This window comes from Ctenopharyngodon idella, chromosome 3 (genome assembly GCF_019924925.1).
Source record: "Ctenopharyngodon idella isolate HZGC_01 chromosome 3, HZGC01, whole genome shotgun sequence".
NCBI lineage: Eukaryota > Metazoa > Chordata > Actinopteri > Cypriniformes > Xenocyprididae > Ctenopharyngodon > Ctenopharyngodon idella.
In genome coordinates, this window is record NC_067222.1 from 12,666,290 (window position 1) to 12,694,197 (window position 27,908).

The following is a 27,908-nucleotide window of genomic DNA, read 5'->3' on the forward strand; positions in this document are numbered from 1 at the left end:
GAGATTGCCTGAATGAGGCCTCTGTTGGCGGTTCGGTTGAGGTGAGAAGCAATCCGACCCAACAGAACCAAGCGGTATCATAATTCATAACGGGAAATGTGTTATATATAAAGCAGCAGTGTCAGATTCTGTAAATGAGCACATAGTTATCATATTTGAAGTAGGCTCTTGGAAACGACGGGTTAAGAGAAACTGTATTTTTGATCGAGCCATTTAGAAAAGAGGTGATGCTGCAATGTATATTGTGAGAAAATTAAAGTGTTTTTTGACCTTGGAAGCATGTAAAGCTTTTGTAGGAGACCTTAAAAAAGTGGAACCTTTAAAATAGCATAATAGGGGCACTTTAAGGGTCTTTATAGCTCATACACTGCTAAACAAGGCCTGGGCTGCACCCTCCTTCATGTCTTTAGTAGATGTCATGTGGGTTGGGATTTTTTTTTTTTTTTTTTTGGTAAATCTTTTAGATCTATTGCTCTATTAGCTCATCTGTGCTACTAACACAGGCGGCCCAATGTAACAGCAGCATGAATATGTGTGTGGTTTTAGGATATGCCGTCCATTTTTAATTAAGACCGGTCATACTAATCTGGTCACTCTCTGTTCTTAAATTATGGAAAATCCCCCAGCACTCCCCTCTTCATTACAATAACACTATGAACCAGCCCAAAGTGATGAGCAAAGTCTGAAGTCTGCTACTTCACAACATTTACTCTTCCATTGACGCAAAAATGATTTTTGATTTAAATACTGATTTGTGAACAGAACTATCTGATTCTGAATTTTTTTTTTTTTTTACAAAAAAAGGAACTTTTCTTGAAACGAATTTCTTGAAGGTAGATCAGTGAACAGGTCAACATTTTTTTTTTAGTTGGTATGTCAAATCAGTACTGAGATTTTCAAAGATTTTTCCATCATGTTCACAGAGACACTATGAGCAATATGATGGTTTTGTCGTCCTGCACGGCACAGACACCATGGCTTACACCGCTTCTGCCTTATCCTTCATGTGTGAGAATCTGGGAAAGCCTGTCATCTTCACTGGCTCACAGGTAACACATTTTAAGTGGACAATTTACTCACCTTTGTGTTGCACAAATTGAGCATTTTAAAGAACAGTATTTTAAAGAACACCTGGCTCATTTGTAACGTTTGTTTCTGAACCTGGTGAGACCTCTGAGAGGCCTCTGTCTGAATGAAATCAAACTCTGAGGCAGTTTGGTTGAGGTAAGAACCAGTCCGACCCACCCACATAGCAACCGATCTTTGCCTGAATGTGTCCTCAAGCTGGCACTGCTGGCCCCCTGACCGCAATGGCATGTATCCTGTCAGCCAGAGCTGGGCCATGTGTGGCAGTGATGGCACCGCATGGATCACGGCAAACAACATGAGGGCCGAATGCTGGTGGGAGGAGTGTGGCCCAGATCAATCCAGTGATCATCTGGTCCAAATCAAGACTGTGACCTTAAGCCAATTAAGTGCACTTTAATGCAGTTGACTGATTTACAATTTATTTAATTTGTAATGATAATGTTTCATTTGTTATGACTTGGCATTTCAAAGATTAATTTTAAACAATACTACAGTTTAAAATATTGAATTGATTAAAATTTATGTGATCATTTAACCATAATCATTTAATATTTCATTAATTTTGTTTATCACGGGGGCATAATTTTATTAATACGCTGTCATAAAAATACACCATATTTTATTCCTGTATTGGATATTTATCTCCATTCTCACTACTGATCGTAAAAAAAAAAAAAAAAAAATGACTGGCAGCAGCTGTCAAACAAAAAACGTAAAATTAGAGTAAAATATCCTCATTTAAATAAAGTGCAAATAATTTTAACAGAAATTTTCCTTAGATGTTTTACAGAAAACACGGTTACTTTATGTCACATCCACGCCTTCCCGGACTCCGTTTCCCAGAATCCTCCTTGCTCCACTCCTGTTTTCACTTCCCTCATCAGCCTTCCCGCCATTTCCCTGGATTCCCTGCACCTGTTGTCTTCGTCAGCACTCCCTTTAAGTTGGACTCACTGCACTCCTTTGTCAGTTCTAATGTTATTCTAAATGTGTATGGTTGTTTTTTTCTGTTTCTTCGTTGATTAAATACCCTTATTATTGTGGATTTCCGTATTTGCCTCGTCTCTACAATACCAACACGTAAAAGAAGAACTGACCTTACCTTTGGAAATCTACAAAAAGTATGGGATTATTCCTGGTTCCCGAGTCTCCCCAGCAAGCTTCAGCGGAGGATCGCCTGTGTGGGTTCCGGCAGGACGGTCGCCCGCTGGAGAGGTATGTGGAGGAATTTACAGAGCTTGCTTATTTGGTGAACTGGCCAGATGCCCCGTTAAACGCTTGTTTTCTAGCGGGGCTGGACGAGAACATGATTCGTTTTTTTTCCCTAGTCGAGACAATTAATCTGATTCTCTTTCTGAATTGTTCTGATTTTGTAATTGAAGAGGTTCAAAAAGAATCGTGTTTTCCTCGTTCAGTCCCCGCAGAAATACAGGTGGCCTGGCCAGTTCGCCAACCGCCGGTTTCCTCCGTCTACCCCTCCAGTGGGTGTTCTCCTGGTGTCCTGCCGGACCCAAACCCCAAGCCGGCAAAGAAAAAGTCCACCGCTAAGTCCAGACGGCCCAAGAAGGCCGCAAAACAGCCCCAGTCCCCAGTGGATTCTGCCGCTGAGCAGCCAGAACCCCCTACAAAGCTTGTCGCCCAGTCTGAGCCCTCACCAAGGGAGGTTGACTGGCTAATAGACTTTTGGACTGAACCTGCTCCTAGCCTCCTTGAACCTGCCCCAAGTCTCCTCGATCTCGCCCCAGTTGTCTCCCACGAGCCCGCTCCAGCCTCCCACGAGCCCGCTCCAGCCTCCCACGAGCCCGCTCCAGCCTCCCACGAGCCCGCTCCAGCCTCCCACGAGCCCGCTCCAGCCTCCCACGAGCCCGCTCCAGCCTCCCACGAGCCCGCTCCAGCCTCCCACGAGCCCGCTCCAGCCCTCGCCGAGTCCGCTCCACATGCTCCCGAGCCCGCTCCAGCAGCCCCAGAGCCCGCTCCAGCAGCCCCAGAGCCCGCTCCAGCAGCCCCAGAGCCCGCTCCAGCCTGTCACGAGTCCGCCCCAGCTGCCAACGAGTCGGCCCCCGGTTGCCAACGATTCCCCTCCCGCTGCCAACGAGTCCGCTCCACGTGCTCCCGAGCCCGCCCCAGAGCCCGCTCCGGCTCCTGCCGCCGAGCCAGCCGCTCCGGCCCCAGCCGCCGCCGCCGAGCCCACCCCAACCGCTGCTGAACCCACTCCGGTAGCTCGCGAGCCCTTTGAACCCCCGAGTCTCCAAAAATATTTTTTTGGGGGGGAAGGGTATCCGTGGGTGGGAAAGATGGGGGTGGGCTCGGAGACCTGCCATGGCCTGCCAAGGCTCCTGACCCTCCGTGGCCATCCCTGGCTCCTGACCCGCCGTGGCCTGCCAAGGCTCCTGACCCGCCGTGGCCTGCCAAGGCTCCTGACCCGCCGTGGCCTGCCAAGGCTCCTGACCCGCCGTGGCCTGCCAAGGCTCCTGACCCGCCGTGGCCTGCCAAGGCTCCTGACCCGCCGTGGCCGCCCACGGTCCCTGACCCGCCATGGCCACCCACAGCTTCAGACCCCATGACGGCCAAGGACCTAGTACCGCCCTGGAGACCTCCACACCCGCCTGCACCCCCCGCACCTGCCTGTAAGTCTCCAGGGCGCCCACCCCCCCTCCCCGCTGTTTCATCTGAGGCGTGAGGACACGCCTTCCGGGGAGGGGGAGGTAATGTCACATCCACGCCTTCCCGTACTCCGTTTCCCAGAATCCTCCTTGCTCCACTCCTGTTTTCACTTCCCTCATCAGCCTTCCCGCCATTTCCCTGGATTCCCTGCACCTGTTGTCTTCGTCAGCACTCCCTTTAAGTTGGACTCACTCCCTGCACTCCTTTGTCAGTTCTAATGTTATTCTAAATGTGTATGGTTGTGTTTCTTGCTCCTTCATTGATTAAATACCCTTATTATTGTGGATTTCCGTATTCGCCTCGTCTCTACAATACCAACACGTAACACTTTACAGGTATTTCCTGAATTCATTCAAATGACTGGCAGCAACAGAACATTAAACACTAACAGATCTCTCAAGATCTCAGCATCTTCACTTATTACAATCCATTTTGACTTTATTTCTTTCATACAAAAGTTCTTATTGAGAGGTTTAGGTGTTTATGTCTTATTGTGGAAAAAAAGTTTGGTGATCATTATGGTGATCTGTGTTTGTTTTAATTGGGCTGCATTAACTGTATGTTTCTGATACACATTTTTTATGGCAAAAATGCAGGACAAAATCTCATCAGATGAAGTTGGTCATGTATTGGTGATGATATCGTCATCATGTAGGGGCTTGATTCACTGATATCACTTAAAGTCAGATCTCGGTGTATGTTAGCGGTTAATTTCACACCATTTACAGTAGCCTTGTGTTATTGTGCCATCAGTATTATGATAATCTGGTATTCTGAATTTAAGTCATACAGAAAATGTTTTGAGTTTTGTCTTTTAGGTGCACAAAGACATCAATAATCAACATACTAATCTCAACAATGGTGACAATCAACAAAGCTTTTTCTTGTTTTGTGACATTCAGAGTTGATCTGAATATTTTTTTTGATTGTCACCCTTTTTGCAATTCATACTCTGATTCTTTATTTCTGTGTGAGTTTACATGATCCTGTCAAAACATTTTCTACATAATGACTTAAAATCTTTCATAGTATCATAGAACTTCAGGAATTTCTGCAGTAGTATTGGCATGAAAAAATGAACAACTAACATTAAACAGTTCAATCAGAGATTAGACTCTGGTAACAGTGATTCAGGCAACTAAATGATGACAGCACCATCAATAAAAAGTGACCAACATTATCTGATCAGAGTTGCTATTGCATTTTTTTTTTTTTTTTTTTTTTTTTGCTATGTCAAATATGTATCAGAGACACACAGTTTAAGCAGCCAGAGAAAAACTAATGTTATAAAGTCAAAGGTCAAGAGCACAACTAAAGCAAATACTGATCACCATAATAGTGACCAAACTTTATTATTTTCAATAAAACATTAACATCAAAAACCTCTGATAATTCTCAATAAGAAATTGAGAATGAATAAAGTAAAGTTTGGATTGTAATAAGTGAAGATGGTGAGATCTGTTAGTGTTTAATGTTCTGTTGGGATTTAAAGGGTTGTGGTCCAGGGTTGGTCACCATTGTGCTGAAGAGTAGAGCCTGTGCTTCAGTCCAGGATGGGCCAGTAAACATTAGTGTTATGCTGCATGTTGCTTCATTTAAGAGGCAGTAACATATAGTTTCATTAATTCATGCATGTAGTTAACTGCAAGAGATTCTCATTTTACAGTGAATGTGTTTGTTAGTAATAATTCAGGAAATACCTGTAAAGTAACAGTGTTTTTAGCACTTAATTTAAATTAGGATAATTTACTTTAATTTTACTTATTTTTTGTTTGGCAGCCGTAGCTGACAGTCATTGACTGTTTTTTTTGTTTGTTTTTTTTTAACACGATTTTTTTACAGTGTAGATAAGGCTCAGGTGTGGAAAAAGGGGATTTGTGGACCGGAGCTGGGCCAGAAAAAAATTTGCTATGTGGTCAGCAGACCAACGAACCAAGCGGTATCATAATTCATAACAGGAAATGTGTTATATATAAAGCAGCAGTGTCAGATTCTGTGAGCACAATAGTTATCATATTTGAAAACCAAAGAGTGCCTCTTTATGAAGGAAAAATAATGCATAAAAAATTTGCATGCACAGGGTAAGATTTGTGGACGTGTAAATCATCTTTCAAGTGTAAGAAAAACAGATTTGTAGCATTTTGCTGTTTTTGTAAGTGTAAATCGTGTATTGTGAAACTGCAGCTTTATGCTAATGCAAAATAAATATGATCTGTATTCTTCTTACGTCCATTTTTCCACACTAACACTTTTGGCACTTTTTTTTTCCCGCTGAAATGCGGCCAAAAGCATTGCAAGCCTGTGGACAGTAAGTTGCAAGCGAAAACAACAGAGTCAGGAACTGCAAAAAAACGAGTAAAACAAACCCTTGTGTAAAAAAAATAAACTGCTGCAAATTAAAATCTATAAATCAGAATATTTATTGCATTTATGAAGAAAAGGCTCAGTACTCAAGGCTCTATCACCTGCCTTACTTGTGTACAGGGTCTTTGGGCGGATTGCTGAGGCTCAGTTTTGGGGTTTCTGGTTTACTTATAGATTTTAATCTGTGGTGAAATAAAGGAAAATGTATTAAATGATAAAGAATAAAACATTGCAGTCAAGTTGAAAATAATGTCCTATCGTCAGCACTGATAGCCTTGTGGGCAACTTGAGTGACCTGAGTTCAGTTCCGGCTCGTGGAACTTTCCTGATCCCATCCCCTTTTCTCTCTACCACTTCGCTTCTCTCTACCACTTTGCTTCACTGTCCTATCATAATAAAAAGGCTAAATGCCAAAAATAAACCATTGAAAATAAGTAGGCTAAATATATACTATATTGCCAAAAGTTTTGGGACGCCTGCCTTTAAGTGCACATGAACTTTAATGACATCCCATTCTTAATCTGTAGGGTTTAATATGGAGTTGTCCCACCCTTTGCAGCTATAACAGCCTCAACTCTTCTGGGAAGGCTTTCCACAAGGTTTAGGAGTGTGTTTATGGAAATTTTTGACCATTCTTCTAGAAGCACATTTGTGAGGTCAGGCAGTGATGTTGGCGAGGAGGCCTGGCTCACAGTCTCCGCTCTAATTCATCCCAAAAGTGTTCTATCGGGTTGAGGTCAGGACTCTGTGCAGGCCAGTCAAGTTCCTCCACACCAAACTCGCTCATCCATGTCTTTATGGACCTTGCTTTGTGCACTGGTGCACAGTCATGTTAGAACGGGAAGGGGCCATCCCCAAACTGTTCCCACAAAGTTAGGAGCATGAAATTGTCCAAAATGTCTTGGTATGCTGAAGCATTAAGAGTTCCTTTCACTGGAACTAAGGGGTCAAGCCCAACCCCTGAAAAACAACCCCACACCATAATCCCCCCTCCACCAAACTTTACACTTGGCACAATGCAGTCAGACAAGTACCGTTCTCCTGGCAACTGCCAAACCCAGACTCGTCCATCGGATTGCCAGACAGTGAAGCGTGATTCGTCACTCCAGAGAACACGTCTCCACTGCTCTAGAGTCCAGTGGCGGCGTGCTTTACACCACTGCATCCGACGCTTTGCATTGCACTTGGTGATGTAAGGCTTGGATGCAGCTGCTCGGCCATGGAAACCCATTCCATGAAGCTCTCTACGCAAAGTTCTTGAGCTAATTTGAAGGCCACATGAAGTTTGGAGGTCTGTTGCTATTGACTCTGCAGAAAGTTGGCAACTTCTGCGCACTGTGTGCCTCAGCATGCGCTGACCCCGCTCTGTGATTTTACGTGGCCTACCACTTCGTGGCTGAGTTGCTGTTGTTCCCAATTGCTTCCACTTTGTTATGACACCACTAACAGTTGACCGTGGAATATTTAGTAGTGAGGAAATTTCACGAATGGACTTATTGCACAGGTGGCAACCTATCACTGTACCACGCTTGAATTCACTGAGCTCCTGAGAGCGACCCATTCTTTCACAAATGTTTGTAGAAGCAGTCTGCATGCCTAGGTGCTTGATTTTATACACCTGTGGCCATGGAAGTGATTGGAACACCTGAATTCAGTGATGTAGAGGGGTGTCCCAATACTTTTGGCAATATGGTGTATATAAATAAAAAGAAAATAATGTCTTACTTGTTTAATTAGTGACACTTAGCCTACATTTTAAAATCTTTATTTGAATATGACAGCATTTTTATTTAAGATCTTTATTTGAATATGGAAACAGGATACCTTGTTCTACAATATTTCTATGATTAAATCGCTGACAGAGACTCCTCCCCCATCAGCCAATCACTGTGTGCATAGTTAGTAAGCATGTTGACATCATCCATAGCGACGAGGTCAACCCGGCCCTTACTCTTATCTTAAGACTTCTCTCTATTCCTTAGTAAAAGTTGGTCTCAGCAGCTTTGTGAATATGTTTTAAGAGAAAACTCTTAGCTAAGAACTTTTACTGCTATTTAGGAGAACTCTTAGTGGTAAGATAAAATGTTTTTGAATACGGCCCCTGGTCTCTATGAATCCCCTCCTTCTGAAACGTGCAAATTAAATGCTTCAAGCATGTTTCGGAAATGTTCCGCCCCTTACCATAACCGCGTGTTTCAACACACTACTAACTAAGGGTACGTTTACACGACAATGATACGTTTAAAATGGAGAAGTTTTTACTTTGACAACATCATTGTCAAAATGATCCTCATTCACACGGATCCACGAAATCGACTAAAAACGCTGTATTCTCCTGCCAGGCCATTAGATGGCGATGAATCACTACAGACTGAACATGTAATACGCATGTGCATGACGTCATCATTTCCACAGATTCAAGTTTTTTGTTGTTTACATGGAGACTTGCACTTGAAACTTGCACTTTGAAAGCAGTTTTCAAAAGTTTGCGTTTTCAGGCACCCAAAACGCCGTTGTCGTGTAAATGAACGGACAAAATGTATAAAAAGTTTTACTTTTTTAGTTGAAAATGGTGTCATGTAAACGCCCCCTAACTTAACCAGACCCTGCCCCTTTATTTTGAACATGTCTTGGGTGGGAATTAAATAAATGAGGGATATTGTGACGTGTTTGTTCTCGGAAGAAAAATCAAGACTACTCCCGCTGGAGGGAGTTTGAGCTTTGTAACTTTTTTCATGCTCAAACAGCAACATTACACACTAAAGAAAGTTTAATAGGAAAAAAGCATAATAGGACCCCCTTTAAAGTAATATTAACATTTAACTAGTGGTCATCAAATCATGTTAACTTAACTATAAGCTTCACAACCATCTTGTATGTTGCAGGTGCCCATCTATGAGATGAGGAATGATGGGAGAGAGAACCTCTTGGGGGCGCTGTTGATAGCAGGACAGTATGTCATCCCTGAGGTGAGTTTATTTTTTTAATTCTCTGTGAGTGACACCTTTGTAGCCATTACAAATGCAGTATGTACAAGATACCGCCCAATATTTGTGATGTTTTTAAGACTCGTGTTTTGAGAATGTTAGGACTGCAGTTATAAAATAGTTGACAGAATTTCATTATCAATTACTTTAAGCATTTAAACTATTTAGCATTTAAATAATTTAATTTTAAAATATGGTAGGTAGTTTTTTAATAAAGTACAGGAAGTAATATTTGATTAAATGTGGTTTTAAGTGTCCTTTGAGATGATTATATGTTTTGCAGTTTATTTTGTTTCTATCATGCCAATGAAGCACAATAAAGATACTTTATTATGAATTTATTGGTAATCATTTTATAATAATTATTATTGTTATAAAAATGTATTATAAAACAGTTTAAATTGAGTAATGGACACGAAAAAAGCCCTTTGTGTCTTTCTTCACAGGTTTGCCTGTATTTTCATCATAAGCTGTTCAGGGGCAATCGTGTCACCAAAGTGGACCCTGGGAGCTTTAACGCGTTTACCTCTCCAAACCTGCCGCCATTAGCACAATGCAATGTCGACATCAAAAGTGATTCCTCTTCTGCCAACATTCATACACAGTCTTAGTCCTATATGGGTCTATTTATAAAATAGTTTTCAAAAAAAATGAAAATTCACGCAAAATTTACTCTTTTTATTTTATTTTTTTATTCTTTTACTTTTTTCTGCCATAGAAATTCACTATGTATTGGTTGCTTTTTTTAATGCAATTACAATAATTTGGCACTTACTCATCCTCAAATTGTTCCAAACCTGTATGAATTTCTTTGTTCTGCTGAACACAAGAGATATTTTGAAGTATAAGCGTAATCCCCTAGGTCCTACTCGCCTGCTCTGTGCGGGCCTCAAACCCACGTCTCTGGTGTGGGAGGCAGACGTTCTAACAAGGAGGCTAAAGACCGCAGTCTCTAGTGTTATCTGTTAGAGTGCCTCTTGAGATCAGGGGAGTGAGGTTTACTCACACAGCTCTTACTAGCTGGCCTTCATTACATATGGGTAACCAAACAGTTCATGGGCCCCAATGATTTCCATAGTATGGAAAGAAAAAAAAAAGGAAGTCAGTGGGGCCCATCAACTGTTTGGTTACCAACAATCTTCAAAATATCTTCTTTTGTTGAATGTTTTCCTCAAAAACCTTAATTTCTTTTCGACTGAAGAAAGAAAGACATGACATCTTGTATGACATGGGGATGGGTAAATTAATTAAAACTTTCTTTTACATTTTAGTTACATTTTTAGTACTTTTGTTTTGTGTTTTTGTCATTTTTATTGGTTTTTCCTTTTTTTAATGTCTATTTAGTTTTTAATAAATTTGATTTCAATTTTCAATCATTTGTACAAATATTAGTCTTGTGTAGATTCAAAATTAATATTAGTTTATAAAAACTGCACATGTAATGACTACGCACAAATTATTAAGAAAAGTTACATTTTTAATAGTATATTATGTCACATTGCAACTCCCTTTTTAGTGATGATGCAGTGTTATTTATTTTATTCAGACGTGTAGTTTTGAGTATGTTTTATGTTTTACTCTTTAGTTAACTGGGACATTGTGTGGCGAGCCAATACAACTGCCAGATTCACTGTCAACACACAACTAAACCGTAATGTGGGTCTCCTGCGACTCTTCCCAGGAATCACTGCTGATAAAGTAAGGCCATGTGGCAGACATGTTCACAAGACCCTAAAGGCCAAGTCAAGTCAAGTCTCAAGTCTTTGTTCTATTTTTAGCAACAGTTCTTTCAGTTAGTTATTAATAGTGTTTTGAAATATCAAAACTGATTTCTACTTTAATATGTCTAATAAAGCACACAAAGTATTACTTAAATCATTCATTTAATTTTTATTCACAATAAAAAAACTATTAATTTCACACTAAATTTAATAACATTACTATTTGGAATTCAGGGACAACAGTCACCACGAGAAAATACGGGTAATAAAACCCGTGCATAAACCATAGACTGTAAAAAAAGATGGACGAAAGCCCATTCACTCTCTTCCATTGTAGTAAGTGAAGCTGCCAGTGTACCAATATGGCGCTGACATCTGGAGTCTCAAGTCTGTGCAGTAGTGAGTGTGAAGTGGAGCCACGATATCAAGGTCCCACCCACAACTCATCATGTCGGTGTAAACCAAGCGGCAACCCCCAGTTTCATCCCCCAGTTTCTCTTGAAGCCAATACGGAAGTGACTTAAACTGCAATTCATAAACGTTAGGGACAGGCTCCAAAAGAGAGCAGAATCTCATTGACCCACATGTTAAAATGCCCAACTTTACAGCAGAAAAAAAAAAAAAAAAACATGTTTACAGCTGGTACAAATTGTGGTTTTCATCTATATAGCTAATTTTGCCCTTCATGACAACTGTCATGGCTTAATTATATTAAGCCTTAAGTTCTGCATAATTAAGGGCGTGGTCACTTGAGTGACAGGTACTACTGGCCCAATTTATGAGCGGAATTCTCCTAATTTTCCCAATGCTACTGTATGTTGTTCATTTATATAACAGCACCTTTCCAATGGATGAACAATATGTGTGCCTTCAGATGCATCACGCACAATATAATAATGCTGGCACATATTGACAGAGAATGAATGAATTAAGAATGAATAGAAAAATGTTGTGTTTCATCCTGTCATGTGGGATAGTAAAGAGAGAACATAATCGGAAATGCTGTATCAAAATGACACGTGTTTTACGTGTCTTTAAGTCCAAGTCAAGTCTCAGGTCAGTTGTTCACAAGTCCAAGTCAAGTCGCAAGTAATTATTTATTTATTCATTTATTCTTTTGCGACTTAAGTATTTTTTTTTTTTACAATTTTAATTAAATAATGAAACCAAGTTTCATTTTTGGCTGAACTTTTAGAATGTTTAAATGAGATCCATTTTCTCATCAGGTCAAGGCCTTCTTGCAGCCTCCTATGGCTGGGATCGTATTGGAGACCTACGGCAGCGGTAACGCCCCTGACGATGACACCGAGCTGCTGGATGAGATCCGTAAAGCGACAGAGAGAGGTCTCATCATGATCAACTGCACCCAGTGCCTCCGGGGCACGGTCACAACCTCATACGCCACTGGCCAGGTATGGGAGTTTGCTTAAAGGCACAATATGTAAATTCAAATATCCAAAAATTCAAATATTTAAAATATCCAAAAAAACACTAGAACAATGTTACATATTTTATATACGTGTGTACTTGCATTATCCCAAATGTTTCCAACAATATTTAAATCCAAAGAAATCAGCAGAGGTGGAAGTAACGAATTACAACTACTCACGTTACTGTAATTAAGTAGTTTTTTCGGGTTTTTGTACTTTGAGTACATTTTTTTTTATTCTATAATTTTACGGAGCGTTCTCATTCTCTCATCTCCCCGACAGCGAGTTTGACCAAAGAGAATAACACAAGATGCATCACTCTTATTGTTTTTGAATGGGAGAAAGTGCAACGCGCAATATGGTGGAATAAGTCCCGCCTTCTAAATAAGAGCCAATCGCCGATTGGTAAAGTCATCGCGTCACCGCAGCAGCCGTTAGAAGCTCCGGTTCCTATAGAAACAGTCAGACGCGCGCCTCCGAAATGAGACGCGAGACGTGCATTTAGGTCTGCGCATTAGCTTGATCTAGCCTGAAAAATACTGTTTTTTTGTCATGATTCGAGCGTTTAGAAACAAAATTTATGAGACAGTTGTTGTCAGATTTCATTGGTGATTTCAAATATGAAATTTAATCGAAAGCTTGGCAAACAGCTTTGGAGAATTTGATGTTTCCCCATTCAAAGAAATAGGAGCTGCACTTGAATGCCCAAGAGGCGTTTCAAAGATGGCCGCCGAGTGAAATGACTTGTCTTAAAGGGACTTTGGTTTGACACACACCTGCCTCCTCCTGCTGTCACTCATTTCAGTTACAACACAGGATTGCAGGTATTGCGCATAATTTTAATTATACCCGCGGGTTTCAATGGTGTATTTTAATTACAAATGTCGAAAGCGCATTATTGTAACGCGAGAGCACATTCATGTAATGGCAGAAAACGACGCGAGCTCTCAATATACAAGTGAACTGCCTCTCCTCTCACTCAGATGAGTGCGCGCTCTGTGTAGTGTGCAATCGCGAATCTCTCCCTTCTCTTAAATTAAATGTTGCCAAAAGTTATCAAACAATCAGAATATACTTCCAGCCCTGACCAATGAAAGTGCTACAGGAAATCTTATTGACTATAAATGAAATGCACCAGAAAGTCTCAACAAACAAAGGTGGATCTTTTATTTCTTTACAATGTAAATGTATGTTTCAGAATGGGGCATTTGTATGATTTGTACATAAGTAACCTAGTTTGTCTAACTGCATCACTACATACAGATATTACAGGTCAAAACATTCTGATGTTCTTTTTATCTAAATAAACAACATATTATATGGCTCTTAAAGGGTTTGTTCACCCAAAAAATGAAATTTCTGTCATTAATTACTCACCCTCATGTCATTCCAAACCCATAAGACCTTCGTTCATCTTCAGAACACAAATGAAGATATTTTTTGATGAAATCCGAGAGCTTTCTAACCCCAGACTGCAACGTAATTGCAACTTTTGCAGGCCCAGAAAGACCACTGTAGTCACATGGGCTATTTTAACAATGTCTTTACTAGACATTGTTAAAATAGCCCATGTGACTACAGTGGTTCAACCTTAAAGTTATAAAACGACCAGAATACTTTTTGTGTGCAAAAAACAAAAATAACGACTTTATTAAACAATTTCCTCTCTCTGTGTCACTCTCTGACGCTGTTCATGTGAGCACCACGACACATGCGTGTGATGCTGACGCAGAAGCCGGCCAATAATGAGCCAACGTTCTGACGTAGAACCTGGAAGTGCTGCACTGTGTTTACTACGTCAACAGTGTCAGAGACTGACATGGAAGAGAAGAAATTGTTGAATAAAGTGGGTTTTTTTGTTTATTTTGTGCACAAAAAGCATTCTGGTCGCTTCATAACATTAAGGTTAAATTACTGTAGTCACATGAACTATTTTAACGATGTTTTTACTACCTTTCTGGGCCATAAAAAGTGGTAATAACGTTGCAGTCTATGGAGGGTCAGAAAGCGCTCAGATTTCATCAAAAAGATTTCAGTTTCAGTTTCAGTTACGTATGTAACCCTCATTCCCTGAAGGAGGGAACGGAGACGTACGTCAGTAGTGACCGACGAATTGGGATATCGCTAGAGAGCCCTATCAGCTTCGAGTGAACTACAACAGGCCAATAAAGTTGGCGTGCGATATTTGCATAATGCGCACCGCCCCTGCCAGGTGGTATAAATAGGGGAGCAGATGCCATTGCACTGTTTTTCGCTGAGGAGACAACCTAGTCCGCACTACAGCGAGGATACAGCAACTGTGGCGACGGGACGTACGTCTCCGTTCCCTCCTTCAGGGAACGAGGGTTACATACGTAACTGAGACGTTCCCTTTCAGTCGGTTACGTTCAACGTACATCAGTAGTGACCGACGAATTGGGATCCCAAATAAAGCGCCACAGTATGAACCCCTTCCAGTGCCCAGCGCAAGCTCTAGCCACCCGGCGCACCAGTGGGACGGGGAAGGGGGCGAGCTGACGCTGAGAGAGTCTACTGCTGTTCCGACATACCCACTAAGTAAACTAGACTACACTGGGGAAGCGAACCCATAGGGGATGCTGCGGAGACCACTACCCACCCGTAGGGGAGGAATTTACATGGAGAGTACACATATGGACTGGCCGTGGGCAGTACGCATATGGAGTCCCTGGGATGGCTCCACCTGGGTAGGGGGAGACTCATCTGACAGGTGACAGCAGAGCTTTCCCTGCTAAGGGAAAGACACGGGCTCACCGTGGGGAGTTGACCGTGGACAAATACACACATGGGACCACTCATGTGGAGGGGTCACGACATGTGGAACCCAGCCAAACGTCAACGTCGGAGCGGAGGTTTGGCCTGGCATCAGACACTCCGCAATGTCCGAGCCGAAGGGGGAGGCGGAGGAACTCGACAGGGTTCGCCAAGCGGGGAACTCGACTGGAGTAAAAAGGATGCACGTATCCGGCCCAGGGGGCGGGAGTGGCATTGCAAGCTGACACTAGAACGGGCTCTTCGTGTCTACCGGCTGGTGGAAGCGAGTACACAGGAAGATACCAGTTCTACACGAAGGCTATAGAATCTAGCGAACGTGTTAGGTGTCGCCCAGCCCGCAGCTCTACAGATATCTGTCAGCGAGGCGCCGTGCGCCAGTGCCCAGGAAGAGGCCACTCCTCTGGGATTCATACGCCAGGGCGATGGCGTCCACTATCCAATGGGCCATCCTCTGCTTGGAGACAGCCTTTCCCTTCTGCTGGCCTCCGTAACAGACAAAGAGCTGATCTGAGGTCCTAAAGCTTCACGTTCTGTCCACGTACAGGCGCAGAGTGCGGACGGGACAGAGCAAAGCTAGGGCTGGGTCTGCCTCCTCCGAAGGCAGCGCTTGCAGGTTCACTACCTGATCTCGAAAGGGAGTGGTAGGAACCTTGGGCACAAATCCAGGCCGGGGTCTCGGGATAATGTGAGAGTCACCGGGCCCGAATTCCAGGCATGATTTGTCAACCAAAAATGCATGCAGGTCCCCTACCCTCTTGAGCGAGGCCAATGCAACCAGGAGGACGGTCTTTAGGGACAGTACTTTTAACTCAGCTGATTGCAAAGGCTCGAAGGGACGACCCCGGAGAGATGTAAGAACCAGGGTCAGATCCCAAGAGGGTACAGAGGGGGGCCGGGGAGGATTCAGTCTCCTCGCCCCCCTCAAGAACCTGACGATCAGATTGTGCTTCCCTAGCGATTTACCATCAAATGCATAGTGATGTGCGGCGATAGCGGCAACATACACCTTGAGGGTGGAGGGAGACAGCCTTCGCTCCAGGCCCTCTTGCAGAAAGGAAAGCACGGCTTTGACCGAACATGATCGGGGGTCCTCTTGGTGAGAGGAGCACCATTCGACGAACAGGTTCCACTTCAGCGCATAGAGGTTCCTCGTAGAAGTAGCTCTAGCGGAAGTGATAGTGTCTGCGACCGCTTGCGGGAGATCACTCAGAACCTCCGCGTCCCGTCCAGGGACCACACATGGAGTTTCCACAGGTCGGGAGGGTGCCCCGTCTCTGAGTCAGGAGGTCCTTCCTCAGAGGAATGGGCCAGGGAGGTGCTGTCGCGAGGAGCGTGAGGTCCGAGAACCAGGTCCGAGTGGGCCAGTATGGAGCCACTAACAAGACCTGCTCCTCGTCCTCCTTGACTTTGCACAGGAGCTGTGCGAGAAGGCTCACTGGGGGAAACGCATATTTGCGTAGGCCCCGGGGCCAGCTGATTGCCAGGGCATCCGTGCCGAGCGTGCTGCCGGTCAGGGAATAGAACAACTGGCAGTGGGCAGTCTCCGGGGAGGCGAACAGATCTATCTGTGCCTCGCCGAAGCGCTGCTAGATCAGCTGAACCACCTGGGGATGGAGTCTCCATTCGCCCGGAGGCGGAGGCTGCCGTGAGAGCTCGTCGGCTGCACGGTTGAGCGCGCATGGGACGTGAATGGCACGAAGCGACCTCAGATGCTTCTGACTCCATAGCAAGAGATGGCGGGCGAGTTGCGACATACGGCGGGAGTGTAGACCACCCTGATGGTTGATGTACGCAACGACTGCAGCGCTGTCCGAGCGGACCAGTACGTGCTTGTCTGTCAACAGCTCCTGAAAGCGGCCCAGTGCAAGAGGTACTGCTAGCAACTCGAGGCAAATGATATGCCAATGCAGTTGGGGCCCCGTCCACAGACCCGATGCTGCATGCCCGTTGTACGTGGCCCCCCACCCCGTGGCAGAGGCATCTGTGTGGACCACAGCATGCCTGGACACTTGTCCGAGGGGAACTCCAGCCCGCAGGAACGAAGGGTCCGACCACTTGGTGAGGGTGCGACGGCAGTTCGGTGTCACGGGGACACGGAATGTACCACGCTGCCACGCCCATCTCGGGACCCGGCCGCGGAGCCAGTGTTGAAGCGGCCTCATATGAAGCAATCCGAGCGGCGTGACTGTGGCTGAGGATGCCATATGCCCCAGGAGCCTCTGAAAGAGTTTCAGTGGGGCCGCTGTCCTGCGCTTGAGCGTACTCAGGCAGGTCAACACTGACTGGACATGCTCCTCTGTGAGGCGCGCAGTCCGGGCGACCGAATCCCAACCGGCTGAGGTGAGCTAACACCATGTCCCTGTGTTTGCACAACTGCTCCCAAGAGCTGGCCAGGATGAGCCAGTCGTCGAGGTAGTTGAGGATGCAAACGCCCTGTTCCTTGAGCAGAACAATGGCCGCCTCCGCAACCTTCGTAAAGACGCGGGGCGACAGGGCCAGCCCGAAGGGTAGGACTTTGTACTGATATGCCCGACCCTCGAACGCAAACCGTAGAAGGAGTCTGTGACGAGGCAGAATCGAGACATGAAAGTACGCGTCCTTCAGGTCGATTGCTACAAACCAATCCTGGGGTCGGATGCATTTGAAAATGCACTTCTGCGTGAGCATCTTGAACGGCAGCCTGTGAGGGGACCGATTCAGGACATGCAGATCCACATGGGAGGCGGCCTCGACCAACACACTGGGACCTGCTGGCGAAGTGAGAGGGGGCTGAGAGTGGCGAGGTGGGGCCTCGCGCACTGCCAGCCGCGCCCTCTTGGGACCTGGAGGGTTAGAAAACAGTTCTACTTCGTGGGTACCGCTGGTTTCCCGAGAGCCAGCGGCGGAACAAACCAAAATTCTCCACCCGGCCCTCCTCCGGGGAGGGAGCGATGCGAGCATCGTATCCCGAAGAACTGTTTACCTCAGCTCCAGGTCACCTGTTTCTCCAGGACTGCTTCTCGCTAGCCAAGTGGCTTGGCTGCGGGCTGAGCGGGCTGGATTTTAGGCCAGCTTGTGAGATGAGAGCATCGAGAAAGCATACTTAGACGATGACACACCTCTGCAAGGCTAGCCAGGGGTGTTTCCGGACCACCATGGTGGACATTGTCTGGCCAGGGGCCTGCGCTATGACTTACATCATGCGTAGCTCAACCCCGACTCAGAACTACCCATATGCAATGAGTGCTTTGGCCTTCCACAGACTTGCCGGGGGCCAAGACCCATGCAGGGCAGAGGTGGTGTGCCCGTAGCACTGCCACCCCACCACAGAGGGTAGTGAGAGAGAAAAAACTTTTAATGCAGATTATGACCCTTTTGGCGTTCCATATTTGGCACCAAAAAAGGCTTCCAAACTGCCAAGTTTTTCATGCACTTCCAGGCTAAGACAGGGGGCGGGGCAAGGCGAGTATGCGTCGCACCACGCCCCCAGGGGCCCGGGAAAGCATGGTCGTTAACTCTGAATCTGATTCAGCATGAGCACATCACAACCGTGGGACGCTCAGCCTCATCTTCATGTCCAGAGCCCAACAACCCTCTCTCCAATGTAGCAGTCGACATCTGATCCTCTGCTGGAGCCCTGACTAAGATGCTAGGTCCCCCATGAGAAGGACCAGCAATCCACCCAGAAGCTACCAGCCATGTGGGACAGTGAACGTGGTCGTCTAACTGAACGACACATGGCGCTGAGCGCCGACGTGGCCATGTTTTTACCAAACATAAACCACCCACGAACACAGTCACAACATGTTTGTGATGCATTAGAGGAGTGGGGGGCCCACGGAGATTGGCTCAGCAGGTATTGCCCCACTGTGATCCTCTGGTCACCCTGGCTTATTCACCAAAAGTAGTACTTTTCTGATTCAGAAAGAGAAACTAGATCGGGGAATAGGTGAGGGGACTCCACCTCATTTGAGGCACTCGAGTCTCGACCACGCATCTAGAGCGCCGAACAACGCGCTGGGTTGCCACGGCAACATGGGAGGCGGCCTCGACCAACCCAGAAACGCACCGACAGAATGACGTCTTGAAAAAGACGCAGTGTCTGTCTGTGAAGCTCTTTTAGAAGCTCTTGTTCTTTGTGCCGAAGCACACAGGGAACAGCCGCGATGTGACTGCAGGTACACTTTTCACTCCCTGAGTCACACACACAGAGGAACCGGCCCAAATCGCAAACCAAACGGGGCAAATAATGCTGTGAAAACAGCAGTTGAGAGCTGTATAACAGCTCGAGAAGCTCACTCTGGGAAAGCTCGCAGCCTCGCTGTAAGGTGCCATAAAGCCAGCACTGTAGAACAAAAGCTCTTCAAAGGCTTGCGAAGTCACTCTCAGACTAATAGCAGGAACACACAGGTTGGCTCCGAAGCGAAAGACAGTGCGATGGCATCTGCTCCCCTATTTATACCACCTGGCGGGGGTGGTGCGCATTATGCAAATATCGCACGCCAACTGGCCTGTTGTAGTTCACTCGAAGCTGATAGGGCTCTCTAGCGATATCCCAATTCGTCGGTCACTACTGACGTACGTCGAACGTGACCGACTGAAAGGGAACTTAATTTGTGTTCTGAAGATGAACGAAGGTCTTAGGAGTTTGAAACAAGATGAGGGTGAGTAATTAATGACAGAATTTTCATTTTTGGTTGAAACTAACCCTTTAAGATACAGGGCATATAAAAATTCAGTGTTGTTATATTTCATATACTTCAACGGAATTCAGGTAATTTGTTTTATTTGTTCTTATTTTATTACTGACTGTTTACTTGTCTTTTTTGTAAATTCAATTCAGTTTGAAATCAAGTTTTTTTGTGCTGCATGTGAGCTATTGCAACAAAGTTACCCTATTGTAAAGACACAAATACACAGAGTGAGCAAATATTTAAGTGAGATTATTGTAATGGTAATTGATCAATATTATTGGTATTTAAAATGATGCTAAACATTGATCATTTACAAGGTATTGTACTGAAGTTAGAAATTCCAGTATTGTGACCACTGATTCATGCACTTCATGAATAAGGTGAAAGTGCTTTGTTGAAAGTAGCTATTTTCTACTAATTGATTGAATATTGTTTGGTAATTCATTAAATATCACCGGCTAAAAAGTAATTAGTAATTTTAGTACTTTGAGTAGTTTTTGAGAAGAGTAATTTGTACTTTTACTCGAGTACTTTTTTGACGTCAGTACTTTTACTTGTAATTGAGTATTATTTCAGCAATGTAACAGTACTTGTACTTGAGTACAAATTTTCAGTACTCTTTCCACCACTGGAAATCAGCTATTTGAACCAGTGTAATGTTCCGTGTCACTACGTTGTCTGTCAACGACATCATATCCGCATTACCCTCGATTTCCAGTTTTACTTCCGTAGAAACCCGCTTTAGTATATTATGTGTTTTATTAGACAGGTGAGCAACTGTTTGGATACTTTTTAATCGACAGAAAGCTACTCATTGTTATATAGCTCAACACGGTTAGTCTTATTGTTTGAATCGCTTGTTTTCTTGATTTACTGCAAGTATAACATGTTTGTACCACGCCTCTGAGACAATGCTATTTTGTCAATTGGTTAACATAGCCACAGTAACAGTAATACAGCATTTTCTCCATCTCCATCATATAATATTATATAATCAGATAACATAACTTTCAACACACTTAAATGTATTTTAGTATGATTGTTTTGACCAAGTAAAACAGTGCTGCATTTCCCTGATTAAATTCAATTTTAATTTGTCAAGTAAAGTGACCTATATGATTAGTAAATCAGAACTCGCATCTATTTCATTAGAATGAAATAAAATAATGTTAATTTAAGTGATCGAATGTAACTGTAACAAAGTTCGGGGAAGAAGGAGGCGAACATTTAACTTAATTTTAATCGTAGCTTTTAATAGATTGCTTTCCATCAGCTGTGGAGGTGAAGACAACAACTCCCATGATTCCACACTCATTCACTGCCTCATCAAGCTACGCCTTTGTTTTGAATAAGTGACCTCTAGCAGCGAAAATTACACATTGTGCCTTTAAAGGCCTTATGTGGGGGTATTCCAGCAGTGTGTAATATAATATTCCCTCTCAGGCTCTGAGTGATGCCGGTTTGGTCGCTGGGTTTGATATGACCACAGAAGCCGCTCTTTCAAAACTCTCCTATGTGCTGGAAAAAGATCTCAGTCTAGAAGAGAAGAAGAAGGTATGGAAAATGTCTCTTAAAAAATACATTTAAACCACATTTGGGTCAATAACACACACATTACCTGTTACAATCACCAGCTGGAGTGCCCTTGAGGGCCACCAGGGGGCACTCCACTCCATCACAGACTGTTACCATCCCATCTACATTCCCCAGCATCCTTTGCCCCATATCAGCACTGATTGTCTGCAGCTGTTTCTCATTAGCTTGTTCGCCATGTCTATAAAAAGCCTGGTTCATGCACTTACTCTTCGCAAAGCATTGTAAGTTTTATCATTTCTTGTTGTTGTTGATATTTTAAGAGATTTATTGACCTTGATACAGTCTTTTTTTTTTGGCATGTTACTTGATTTGATAATAATTATTACCCATTTTAAATAACCTAATCAAACATGTTATTTGTTCATAAGATGCTGTGTCGTAACCTGCGAGGTGAGATGACCGCTGATCTGGACGGAGCAAAGCTTTCTCTCCGCGACAGTCGCTTTATTCAGATCTTGGCCAAGTCCCTCAACGTTAGCTGTAACGAGGTAATGTAACCTGCACTTTTTCTGTTTCTAACTTTGTTTTTCACTTTAAACAAACAGGGGTGTGTGATTATTAATGAACAAAAAAATAAAAATAAATAAATTAAATCCCAGTTTTCCTTATTCATTGAATAAATGTAAAAATTTGACTCAAAACATCATGCATACGTCTAATAAGGTTGGAAAAACATGCATGTATAAAAGTCCATTTAAAATCAGTTTAAATGTAAAAGTTCATTTTTGTCACTGCTGTGAACTTCCCACTGCACAGAATATGAAGAATATTTTTGGGAGTCAGCTGTCCATGACAGTCCTAACCAGCCAAGTTACAAAAGCACTAAATATCGTCCAATTACTGTTATCAGCAAAATCCCCCATTCACAAATCCTCTCCTGTGGCCTCATGGGATAGTAAAGTGTCCATTGAACGTGCACTTCAGAAAGTAGTTGGCCATGATGGTCGCCTTTTTTCTGACTACTATGTATTTGGACATACAGTACTACTCTATTGGCTTACTGTTTTTCACATATTATATAGTAGGGAAGTATGTGATTTCGGATGCAGTGACCTGTCCTTATAAATGGGTCATTGAATCATTCACTCGTTCAAAATCACTGAATCATTTTGTAACAAAACTGCTGTGTTTCGTACAGTGTACATGAGGAGCTTTCGCAGTTTTCATAGATATAACTTTTGGAAGTACTGGCTTTTCTTCGCACCGCAGGAATGATTTTAGTTCTAGGAACTCCTTTTGGGGGGACTAAATTAGCTCCTACTTCAGAGTAAGGTCGAACCCAGCACTATAGGAACTACCAGTGACGTAAGTGTATGCTGATTGGCTGAACGCATGCCATACTGTACATACTTACTCCACGGATTACATATACTTTTACTCCCTAACATACAGAAAGCTAATGTTAGCATTTACCTGTCGCCTTTGTCTGCAGCATCGTGTTCTTCTCTTAGACTCAATGATATGTAGCACTGAAAGTTGTATGAGATTTCGTCTCTTAGCCCTCCTTTTTGCTCTTTTAGTCGCATAACTTATATGTACGTCTACATAATAAAATGGCTCTAGGGGAAGATTCAGTTCAGGGATCACCCTGGTGGCTAGTTCCTATAACTGAGTTCCTATAACTACCTGGTGCGAAAGCCCCTATATAGTGTACACTCGTACTCAGGTTTGGTGCCCTGTATTTTAATGAAAACTATGATGATGTGATGAAGCATTCACAGGAGCTTGACGCCATACGAGATGCACTAACTCCCACTCTGGTCTGCGGTGCTGCTAAGATCGGAGACACTGACACTTTAAAGGCCATAAGGGAAATGGTAAGATATTGATACCTGTTTGGACACCCATTTTTGAAGATTAACACTACCTGTAAAAAGCAGAATCAAATAAATGCAGCCTATTCCAAACTTTTTACAGTTTGTGATAGTGTATGCCTGCAACTTTTTTGTTATTGAATATTTTTTATTATATTAAAAATGGTCCAGGAGCATGCAGACATGTCAGCTGTGCTGGTTTCCAGTATTAAATGCAGTTTAGCAAATCAAGATACTGGTTATGATTCATATCTTTCTATATAGGGCTCTGACTTGAACATGGCAGACTATGATGGCCGCTCTCCTCTCCACGTCGCTGCATGTGAGGGGCATCTGAATGTGGTGGAGTATCTGCTAAATGAAGGGGCTGATGTCGATGCCAAAGATCGCTTTGGTGATACACCACTTCACAATGCTGAACGCTTCAGGTAGTACTGGTTTAAGTGTCCAAATGCTTTTTGGGTCCACAAAAAGTAATTGCCATAATTTCAAAGTTTTGACTTAACTATTTGCTGTGTTTTTTACACACACAGTCTTTAAGGCGATCTAGACCACTGGTTTTAAACTGGAGGTTGCAAACCATCAATGAGTCACAGCAAGTCTGTTCTGACGCAACTCGCCAAATAATCATTCATAGTTAGCATTGCATTTACTCACACTCATTCCAAAACAATAGCTTTGCACTAATTCAGAGACAAAACTAATTTGTGACTTGACTATAAACATAAAATTGCATCTTAGGAAGATATAAGTTCGTTTGAGTAATATTAATTTGAAACCCAGTACTTGTATTTAAAAGTGTAATCAAACATTTTGTTTAAAAAAAAATCCACTTGTTCTATCCTTCGTGGCAGAGGGACAGAAGGACGCATTAGTAAGCCTCATTCAAAGGAGCCTTCATATTGAGATAACCTTCGTCACGCTGCTGACGCATTTGGCCTTCGAAAGATGCAGCCTCTGAATTGGGACACAGCTAATATGACCTTCTTTCTTCCATTATACACAACAGGTGACCTGTAAGGTGAAGTCAATTAAACACATGTGACTCTATATGTCATTTTTCTATGTCTGTAGGCATGAGGACGTTGTAGAATTGCTAAGGAGGAATGGAGCTCATTTTTCCCAGGATGACATGGTTGATGCTGGAAGCAGGTCTCATTTACATACACACATATACAGAATACAGAAAAAATAATTTGATGCCTTCAGTGACATTTTATTCTTATAACTGTATGAATGGAGATACAAGAGATTATTTGATGCATTCAGTGTTGCATTGGCTATAAAGATGATGCTTCCTGTAAACCAGGAGTGTCCAAACTCAGTCCTGGAGGGCCACTGTCCTGCAGAGTTTAGCTCCAACTTGCCTCAACACACCTGCCTGGAAGTTTCTAGAATGCCAAGTGAGATCTTAGCTGTGTTTTACCCTCATTCACTATTCCCTACATTACTCCACTAATATATAGTATATTTGAAGCAGTGAATGAAAACAAGCGAGCGAATTCGGACACTGAGTGCGCCAGAAGGGAGACGTGGCAATTCATTCGGCATGACCCTCACAATGAATTATGAGTACATCAGTTGTACACTCATTATTGCAGAGCATTATGGGATTGAAGGAGTGCACTCAATAACATCCACTGTGGTTTCAGAGACCACTACAAATGGCTGTCCCCTCAACTAGTGTCTTATTTAAGGGTATAGGGGACAATTTCGGGCACAGCCCTTGATTAACTGGTTTAGGTGTGTTTGATTGTGGTTGGAGCTAAACTTTGCAGGACAGTGGCCCTCCAGGAGCAGGATTGGACACCCCTGCTGTAAACTTTTATTAATGGGCTTTTCTCACATTTAGCCACTAGACGTGAGGAGGATGAGTTCTTAAAACAGGCGGCTCAGTACCAAACAGGTAGGTAACAAAATCTAATATATATATATATATATATATATATATATATATATATATATATATATACACACACTATATTGCCAAAAGTATTGGGACACCCCCTCAAATCATTGAATTCAGGTGTTCCAATCACTTCCATGGCCACAGGTATATAAAATCAAGCACCTAGGCATGCAGACCGCTTCTACAAACATTTGTGAAAGAATGGGTCGCTCTCAGGAGCTCAGTGAATTCAAGCGTGGTACCGTGATAGGTTGCCACTTGTGCAATAAGTCCATTCGTGAAATTTCCTCACTACTAAATATTCCACGGTCAACTGTTAGTGGTGTCATAACAAAGTGGAAGCAATGGGGAACAACAGCAACTCAGTCATGAAGTGGTAGGCCACATAAAATCACAGAGCAGGGTCAGCGCATGCTGAGGTGCACAGTGCGCAGAAGTCGCCAACTTTCTGGTTGTCAATAGCTACAGACCTCCAAACTTCGTGTGGCCTTCAGATTAGCTCAAGAACTTTGCGTAGAGAGCTTCATGGAATGGGTTTCCATGGCTGAGCAGCTGCATCCAAGCCTTACATCACCAAGTGCAATGCAAAGCGTCGGATGCAGTGGTGTAAAGCACGCCGCCACTGGACTCTAGAGCAGTGGAGACGTGTTCTCTGGAGTGACCAATCACGCTTCTCTGTCTGGCAATCCGATGGACGAGTCTGGGTTTGGCGGTTGCCAGGAGAACGGTACTTGCCTGACTGCATTGTGCCAAGTGTAAAGTTTGGTGGAGGGGGGATTATGGTGTGGGGTTGTTTTTCAGGTGTTGGGCTTGACCCCTTAGTTCCAGTGAAAGGAACTCTTAATGCTTCAGCATACCAAGACATTTTGGACAATTTCATGCTCCCAACTTTGTGGGAACAGTTTGGGGATGGCCCCTTCCTGTTCTAACATGACTGCGCACCAGTGCACAAAGCAAGGTCCATAAAGACATGGATGAGCGAGTTTGGTGTGGAGGAACTTGACTGTCCTGCACGAAGTCCTGACCTCAACCCGATAAAACCCCTTTGGGATGAATTAGAGCGGAGACTGTGAGCCAGGCCTTCTCACCAACATCACTGCCTGACCTCACAAATGTGCTTCTAGAAGAATGGTCAAACATTCCCATACACACTCCTAAACCTTGTGGAAAGCCTTCCCAGAAGAGTTTGTTATAGCTGCAAAGGGTGGGCCAACTCCATAATAAACCCTATAGATTAAGAATGGGATGTTATTAAAGTTCATGTGCACGAAAAGGCAGGTGTCCCAAAACTTTTGGCAATATAGTGTATATGTATGTATATATGGGTCACTGAAATGTCACTCTTTTTTCCATATCTAGTAATGTATTCAAAAAGAGTAAATTACAAAAAAAATTTAACATTTCATGTAAATGTATTTTTCCATTTGATTATTCCATTTTTACTTGAATGCTGCTTTTAGGTATACCTACTGTGCCTGGAAATGTTAAAGCAGTTTATTTAATTTGCATCTATTGTTATTTTTTTCTATGCTGATGTTATCATTGCCTTCTGCAATAAAAATAAATGATTCAAGGAAAACAATTCAAAATGTTATTTACAAAGGTGGATGTGTGAAATAGTGCAAGAATATGGATGTAGTATTGAGTAAGCTCATTCAACAGCATTTGTAGCAATTTAATTTTACAAACTAATAAATCTCTATTGTTTATATACATTTAATTAATAATTATATAATTATAATAATTCATAATAATTACTTGTAATTAATAACAAAAAAAAAACTGCAAAAAAAGCTTAGAGATCTGGGCCCGTATTTATCAAGCCTCTGAGAATTACTCACAAGAACACTGCTAAGAATTGACTTAAGAGTAAAAAAATTCTTGGCTCAAAGCTGCGCTTAAAAGTTAGTTATCAAGCATCTCAAGTAATTGAAGTTAAGTGTAGGATTAAATCTTAAGTGTCAGTCTTAGAGATGATTCACGACACTTTGCTGTGCCACAAACGGGATTTTGGATGATTGTGAAGTGAAATCTGAAAGGTGAATATTGATTATTGAATTTTTAATAATGTGTGTGAAATGCTGGGAATTGAAATATTCACAGCTTAAATATACAACCATGTTGAATTTCAGCCTGCATTAAAATGCAAGCATGGTTAATGCAACGCATTTGTTTTCAATTAGTGCAATTCAACAAGCGCTTTTGTTTCAAAAACATTTGGCATTAATTATCTTCCATACACAATGTCATATTCTGCAAAGATTCTCAGTAGATCTTTTTCTTCAAGTCTTGCTTTCAGACCCCGAATATTCCAGGAGAGAACTTTGAATTCTGATGCTGAACTAGAAGACGTCTGAAGACCCTCAAGCTTGTGCCAGGCTGCGGCCTTGACTTTCCATCCACCAAAGATCCTCTGACTCCAACTAATTCTCTCTCATCAAGACAACATCAGCAAAGATCAACGGGAGCCTCCACAAACTGCATCAGGACAGTTTATTTCAAATGGGCGAGACATGCAAGTATCAAACTTAGTCTCATTATTTGATACATTAAAGGTACACTATGTAAGTTTTCGCCACCAGAGGTCACATTTTCAAAACAATTACAAAGGTGAGGCTTGATGATGCTATGAAGGAGAGATTTCACCATACAGAGAAGTATGAAATTCACAAATCATGTTCACGGATGAAGTAATGAATTGTTTTTGTATTACCTGTATGTTTGATCACACTATTTTATGTCATCGTAATAAATTCACTGCAAGGAATGTGAAATTTAATGCTATATTGCTCTGTTACTGATATGTGACTATTTGGCAAATGATTTGGTTGGTTAATAATAAATAATGCATATTAATATATATAATAA

At 43.0% G+C, this 27,908-nt stretch overlaps 1 protein-coding gene across 2 annotated transcripts; it reads left to right on the forward strand.

The window, feature by feature from the left end:
• Positions 1–27,908, forward strand: LOC127509957 (60 kDa lysophospholipase-like). Of its 2 annotated transcripts, XM_051889372.1 has the most exons (12): positions 2–1,049; positions 9,003–9,086; positions 9,551–9,677; positions 10,690–10,802; positions 12,052–12,237; positions 21,165–21,275; positions 21,686–21,805; positions 23,030–23,134; positions 23,396–23,559; positions 24,206–24,283; positions 24,984–25,037; positions 27,328–27,908. In XM_051889372.1, exons 1-11 carry the CDS (start codon positions 975–977, stop codon positions 24,988–24,990), a joined length of 1,170 nt encoding a protein of 389 aa, XP_051745332.1. In that variant the 5' UTR covers positions 2–974; the 3' UTR covers positions 24,991–25,037; positions 27,328–27,908. The 2 variants fall into 2 exon arrangements, with proteins under 2 accessions (XP_051745331.1, XP_051745332.1); XM_051889371.1 differs by lacking the exon at positions 24,984–25,037 and having other exon boundaries at positions 1–1,049.